Raw genomic sequence first — 7,348 nt, forward strand, 5'->3', positions numbered from 1 at the left:
AGCCCTCCAGTTATTAAACATGTTCTCCTTTAGCTGTTTCACTGAATTTATACAGAGCACCACTTGCAGCAAAACAGGGACTGACTATGCCTCTCAACACATCCTTCCCTTTCCCCACAGTTCATGCAGCTCCACTTCGTTCTCCACCCCACACTCCCCCACCCTCCCCAGCCTGGCTCCAACCAGAGTGAACTACAAAGCTGGAAATGTCGGGGTTTTCAATCCTAATACTTTGATTTTTCTTCAAAGCTGTGTGGCCTGAGGTAGCAGCTTTCAAACATTTTATGTCAACCTTGCTTTGCTATTTTTTTTTTTCTCCCCAAGGGATTTTCCTCCAGTTTAGGTTTCAAATTTAGAGAAAAAGAGAAAGGAAAATGAAAAAGGATAAAAAGAAGGGAAAGGCCTTATCTCTTCCTCTCCTGTTCCTCCAGTTATCACCTTGAGAATGTCCTAGAACCTGCTGAATGCATGTTCCTGGGTTTTGCCTGATGAGTGAAAGGCCTAGCAGCTGCGGAGATACCTACTTAGGGTTCCCCTCCTTACGGTATGAAGGTAGTCACTAGGATCAAAGTCCTCCTGTCCCTGTAATTCTCTGATCTCTCCCTACAGCTGAACAAATGTTGGTCTTCCCTCACTACCTTCATCCTCTTTTCCTTCCCCAGATACTTTGCCTTCCAGTTTGAACCCCGTATCTACTCTGGTTCTCCACCTGCAAAATGGAAGTAAAGTTACAGATCTCATTTTAAAGTGAACATATTTAGTTGAAGGTCAGATTGACCCTAATTGCAAAACTCATACTTGCTATAAAACTTTGGCAGAATGTTGTGTTGTTCCCTCCACTTGTTCCCTGCTGAGAAAGGTTGTCTTCACCTTTGGCAGACTTCACAACTGCTGGGCCAATTATCCAATTATAAAAAAAAATTAAAAAAATTCCAGCCTACTCAGATCCATGTGCACTTTTGCACCAAATAATTAGCGGAAGAAGTCCACAGTAGAAAAAGAATGAGTAAGAACAGAAAGAGGTCATACATATATTTACCCTGGTGGGCTTTTCTCAGAGCTTTCCATGGGGAATGTAACTGGCTTGCTCATGGGGCATGTTTAATATTTCTGTACACCAATTCTGAATTACTCAAACAATGCACTTCTTTTATTACTAGGTTCAACATCAGGTTAGTTAATGACCTGACTTAAACCACCCAGAATTACCTTGCCTCAATGGCATCTATGACTGTTCAGCAGATCTAGGCTACCCTCTAGTGGCCAATAATTGGGAAGAAATCACCTGTACTCGGCTCCCACCATAACTGGTAAGACTTATTTGAAGATTTCTGCCTTCTCTTCAGTTGTGTGGAACTGTTACTCCTCAGGACTGTTTTTTAAGATGCCTCCTGTATCTATATTCTTGTGGTTTTTTAGGCCTCCAGTTCATTTCTTGAAGTGCAAAAAAGTAAGCCAGAGGCAGGATGATGAGAAGAGAAGGTGTGCTAGAGGAGGGGAGCAGGCACGAGGATCCCTTGCAAAGTGGATAAAGAGGGCAGGCAGCTGGGATGGAAATTACAACCAAAGAATCCAGCAGCCAGCCAAGGAGGCTGGACTCATCTGTACTTTCCTTCATGAGCAGGGAGAAGTTTTGGGAAACCCGCAAGATTCCCTCCTACCTATCCTCAACAGAAGGCAGGAAAGACAACAGCAGCAGTCTGGAGTGTGCTATCATCTCTTACAGCACAGGAAACCAAAAAGAACTCACACATATTCTGAATCCTTTTTTTGATGAGAACGAGGAAGTCTGGAGGTGCGAGTCTTTCATCTTCATCACCTCTCTCTCCCTTCATGAAAACTAATTTTTCTGCCAAGTTTCCATAGCCTCCTCAACACCATGCATTTTACTTGACAGCTTTTAAAGTTGCCACCTCAGAAACACCTCAGAAAGTGTTTTGTTTTGTTTTGCTCTTAGTAAAACAGAGAGATACTCGGTTTGCTCTTTGCAAGGGCTAAGCAAATTAAATTTAAAACTCTCACAGCTTACTAACACCCAAGGTATACCAAACAGCTCTTTTGCAGGTAAAGGGAAACCAGAAAAACAGCTCCTTGTTCATAAATACTCTCCTTGTAGCATCTGGGGAAGAATCTGGCAATTTCAGTGAGAAATAAATGCATTTGCTGCATTTTGTTCCTGTCAGATTGTGTAAACTGCAGGGGGCCTATTCTACCTTGCCTCGCTACTAAGTTTCAGTTACAGGAACACAGAGATTATATGACTTTAGTAGCCAAAATCAAACCCTGGCCTTATTAAGGGAACAGGGTCTGGCTGCAGAATCTTTATACTGCTAAAAATTATATGCACAACAAAGTTTCTCTTGACCCTCAAAACCTCAGAATGCATTTTCAGGGTTGACCACCAAGACAGACCATCTTTCTCCTTTCTTTCTGCTCATCTCCTTCCCCAAAGAAAAACAAACAAAACCTTTTTCTTGTAGAAGGAGTAGCTCTAAAAACAACATGAAGATAGAAAATGGTAATTTTTACGTAATTACCTCTCAGAGCAACAACTTAAAGGTTAGGCCAGTTTGGAGAGTAGTACCAAAGCAATCACTTGCCCTCCTCACATGCACAGGCATATGAACCACAAGACAGGGAAAAAAATTCCTGAGCTACTTATACAAGGGACGTGGTCACGCCCTGGGTGACATGAGAGATGTTGGCAGCAAGCTGTGAGCGGGGAGGAACTTCTGAAAGTAGGATGCAGAAGAACAAGATGGGCTACATGTATACTAGCTCCCCTCCTCTAAACTCAAATAACCTAGTCATGGAGGTCACATTGGCCAAAGAAATGTCTCAGTCCATAAGGACACTGAACTGGAGAAAGTGGAGCTCAGAAAGCTCCAACTCAAGCTTTTGTCTTGAACGAAGCCATGAATGGATGCACATTTGCTTGAACCTCACCTTCTTCATTACAGCAGCACCGTGTGGGGCAGCAGACACATGGGACATGGCAGCAGCAATACTGGGGGCAGCACTGGCACCAGCATACTCCAATCAGCAGAAGGAGAAGGAGGCCACCGAGAACGATGAGAAGTACTGTGAGCCAGTCTACAGGAAACATGGAGAGAGAAAGAGGATCCTGATGTACCTGGGCATAGCAAGTTACTGAGCACCTCTCCACTGCTGGAGACATCTTGGGGTGGGGAGAAAGACAACATGAGGAGATATCTGCCACCCAGACAACAAGCCACAGGCACTTACGGAGAACAATCAGCTTAACTTCTTTGTCCGGATCACCTGAGGTATCTCCTGGTGCTTCCACAGTGCAATAGTACACACCATGGTCCCACCACATCACCTCACTGATGACAAGGTCTGCCCCTGTGCAAGAAGAACCAAGAATTCAGTAGGCCATTTGGGACTGACGGATACTAATTTCAGGCTCCACTCTAAGAGGACCCCCTGTCTGCAGGTGACATACAGTACTGCACCTGCCCTCTTCCCAAGCGCAGCCATCACCTTCAAACAATCCCACTTGAGTCCATTGAGAACTCCTGTAAAGAGCATCAACTGCCAGTACCTTTTTTCTTTGTGTTGCTGGATGGCAATGCTACTTAGAAGCAGGAGTAGTTCTGTGTGGAGTGAAATAAAACAGCATGCTGCTGGGCGACGGATGTCAACAGATACCCGCTGCTGCCAGCCCTACTGGTTTTGGAACACAGATCACTGTCCCCGTGAGGCCAGCCATCCCAGTAACTCCTCTGGCAGTAGCAGCAGCTATTGCCCCAGGGACAGCAGGGAGCATACAATGCACCTGGACAACTATGCAGTACTATTTAGAAGAAAGAACTGTTTTCCATCCTCTGGGTTCCACAGCTTACTTTTGTACTCTTCAGCAAAATGCTGAGGCATCCTCAGCTCACCCTTAGCTTGTAGTGCCACCAACACCCTTACGCCAGCTGGAGACAGGGCCTTTCACAACTCTTATTTCAATGCCACCTCATAGAATATGTAAGTTACAGATGACATTAGCCATGTTTATGCTTCTCTTCACTTGGCAGGCGCAGATATCGCATAGCTACTGAGTTTGCTCCCTGCCTGGGAGATCAAGTCACTTACGGTTCTGAATGGTGATCTTCCGTTGCTGGTAGTCGATACCCAGCACAGGCTCCTTCTGCCCATATTTCTGGATGACGATGCGCACCTTTCGCTGGCTGTCGTTGCAGTCGTCAGATGGGTCCTGGCCAAGAGCTAAACCAGCCTGGTAGGCTACAAACACACACATCATCAGAGTTATTTCAAAGGACCAATTTCTATCCCACTCGTGAGCAGGAGAGAAACTCTTGAATGCAGCATGTGTGCATTTGCTTTCTTTTAGTAATACAAAACATGGCTTCAAACTAGCAAGGACAAATTGCTTTGGAGTACTCAAAAGCAATTTGTCCTTGCTAGTTTGAATGGCAGAGACTTTGAGAATGTAAGAGCTGCAGAGGAGATGCCTCCTGTACTCACAACTGAAAGAACAACAGTAGAAAGAAGCTAATAGTGGTAGCCTAGAGGGCAGCTCCCAGGATGAAGATAAACTGCAAGGAAAAAAGTATTAAAACTCCCAGGAGTACTGGAACTAAAACAAAAGTGTGTTTATTTATGGAATCATAGAATGGTTTGGGTTGGAAGGGACCTTAAAGATCATCTGGTTCCAACCCCCCTGCCATCAGCAGGGACACGTTCCACTAGACCAGGTTGCTCAAAGCCTCATCTAACCTGGCCTTGAACACTTCCAGGGATTTACCAAACAAAATCTCCAGACGTACATGAACCGCTGTAGGGATTGTCTCCTTTTCTCTCCTGTATCCCATTAGATGTTGTGGAGCTCATGAAGACAGAAAAGAATCCATCATCTGATTCCAGCTAAGGATTATGTGTGGAGAGACCCAACAGAATTAATGGAGGGCTAGAGGCCATTTCTGTCCCATACTCTTATGACAGACTCACAATATAAACTATTTTCCAGGTATTTGAGAGCTGGCATCTGGGGAGACAACTGATACAGTCAGCATTGTCTGTAAAGGGCTTGCAATTAAGACAGGAGAGGACAAAGCTTGTCAAAGGCTCCTCCATTGCTGTATCTACAATGGATCATGAAGAGCAGATCCAACAAAGCAAACACCATGACCTTTGTGCTTTCTGTCCCCATTGGAGGCTATTAGCTTCAGCCTGGGCCCAAAGCATCCACATTATGCTGGGATCAGCAGAGCCAGGGACCCACCTGGCTGTGGAGCACTTGGTAACATGCCTACCCAACCCATCCAGACTGCATAAAGGAGAGTATGGGCACCAAGAGAGCAAAAAGTCCAGGGTCCCCACTCTGAGCTCAGTCTCAAGTGTGCAGTTAAGGTAAGGTTGGTCAGCTGGGCTGCAGGGTTTAGAGAGCAGAGTTGAGTTCAGTTGGAAAGGACCTACAAAGATCATCTAGTCCAACTACCTGACCAATTCAGGGCTGACCAAGTTAAAGCACATTATTAAGGGCATTGTCCAAATGCCTCTTAAACACTGACAAGCTTGGGGCATCAATCACCTCTCTAGGAAGCCTGTTCCAGTGTTTGACCACCCTCGCAGTAAATGCTTCCTAATGTCCAAACCTCCCCTGGCCCAGTCTTGAACCATTCCCATGTGCCCTGTCGCTGGATCCCAGGGAGAAGAGCTCAGCACCTCCCTCTCCACTTCCTCTCCTCAGGAAGCTGTAGAGAGACATGAGGTCACCCCTCAGCCTCCTTTTCTCCAAACTAGACAAACCCAAAGTCCTTAGCTGCCCTTCATAGGACATTCCTTCCAGCCCTGTCACCAGCTTTGTTGCCCTCCTCTGGATGCATTCAAGGACATCCACATCCTTCTTAAATTGTGGGGCCCAGAACTGCACACACCACTTGAGGTGAGGCCGTACCAATGCTGAATACAGTGGGATCATCAACTCTTTTTACTGTCTGGTTATATTGTGTTTGGTGCAACCCAGGTTACAGTCTTAAGAATCATCTTAAACACTCCTGAGTTAAGGCTGCACACACCAGAATGTCTGCACATGAAGTGCTGCCACCAGGACTAAATGTTATTACTTAAAAGTTTTTCTGCTCTCCAAAACACATGTGTTTCTTCTGCTTCCTAAAGTCACTAGTACCTTGTCACAGGTACCTAGCTCCAACCATAGGGTCCTCCATGGAATCATGAAGTCTGCTTGTTGCAGGGCTCTTGCTTTCAAACATGCTGAAGCATAAGGTGAGGCTGCCAAGATTGACACGTGTCAAACACGGCCGAGCCTCTCTGCCTTCTGAGTTGATCATAAGGAGAATAAATGAGCTGCTTTGGCTGGGATTTCTACAATGTCATATCATAAAGCCTTGACATTGTAAAGGAAATCACAGATGTGACCTATGTTTTCTCGGAGTGCAGGGAAATACCACGACCCAACCTGGTTTGTGGGCAGGAAGAGGTCAAATGCCTGTATTCCCCAGTATGTCTACCTTCCCCTTTGAAGGTAGACTTACTGGGGAATCCCATTTGAAGAGGGATTTCTTGGAGGACAAGCCTGACACTTACAGGTTGAGTAGTAGTCAAAGATGGGGTCCTTGCAGAAGGATTTGAAGCGCCAGGTCACCACCACGTCCTGCAGCTGTGCTGAGGTGCTGTAGTCACACTTGAGGATAACACTGGCAAATAAGGTGGTATAACGTTCAACATCCTGCACTGTCACCATCAGGGAGAGGCAACCTGCAAACGAGAATGCAGAAGGCAGTTAGCTGGGAGGAACAGACACTGCATCACAGCTCTCACTTTGCACCAGACCAACAGCTGATGTACATCTCTTGGCCTCAAACAGGACCTGCACCTATGCTCCTCACCAGCCCCTCTGGTGAAGCCATCCAGAGTTACAAATCCTGGTTAGAACGTGAGTCCCATCTTTCCCTGAGAGAAGGCAGCTTAAGCCAGCTGCACTGGCCTGCCTTATGGACTTAATTATTTTCTCCAAAGCAAGTATTAGCAGCCGTTACATAGCACACCACTCGGTGCTCTTCCTCTGCATGGGGAAAACACTCCCTCCAAGCTGGGGGAGATAATTCATTGGGCCCAGAAGCACACAGGATTGGACTGCCTTGCCTTGCCATCCTAACCAGAAAAGTTCTGTAGCACCATCCATTCATGTAAACACCAAATGAATTTTATCAAGGTCTCGCTAAAGCATTCATCAGAATGTTACCTAGTGGTGGCCAGGAATAAGACAGTACAACTTTTGGGCTCTGGAATCATAGTTAAGCTTGATCTGTGTACTGACATTTCAGAACAGCACACATCAATTACCCTTTTTTTT

The 7,348-nt window shown here is 45.8% G+C and overlaps 1 protein-coding gene across 1 annotated transcript in view; it reads right to left on the bottom strand.

The window, feature by feature from the left end:
• ILDR1 (immunoglobulin like domain containing receptor 1) overlaps positions 1 to 6,750 on the bottom strand; it is a gene marked incomplete at its 5' end in the record, with an annotated part of 12,004 nt that extends 5,254 nt beyond the window's left edge. Inside the window, 4 exon segments of the mRNA XM_010173517.2 lie at positions 2,947 to 3,093; positions 3,247 to 3,366; positions 4,105 to 4,254; positions 6,580 to 6,750. Of these exon segments, the coding sequence (XP_010171819.2) occupies positions 2,947 to 3,093; positions 3,247 to 3,366; positions 4,105 to 4,254; positions 6,580 to 6,750 (588 nt within the window).
• Between the last annotated feature and the right edge of the window lie 598 nt (positions 6,751 to 7,348).

The sequence above is a fragment of the Antrostomus carolinensis genome, unplaced genomic scaffold (genome assembly GCF_000700745.2).
Source record: "Antrostomus carolinensis isolate BGI_N321 unplaced genomic scaffold, ASM70074v2 scaffold10000, whole genome shotgun sequence".
NCBI lineage: Eukaryota > Metazoa > Chordata > Aves > Caprimulgiformes > Caprimulgidae > Antrostomus > Antrostomus carolinensis.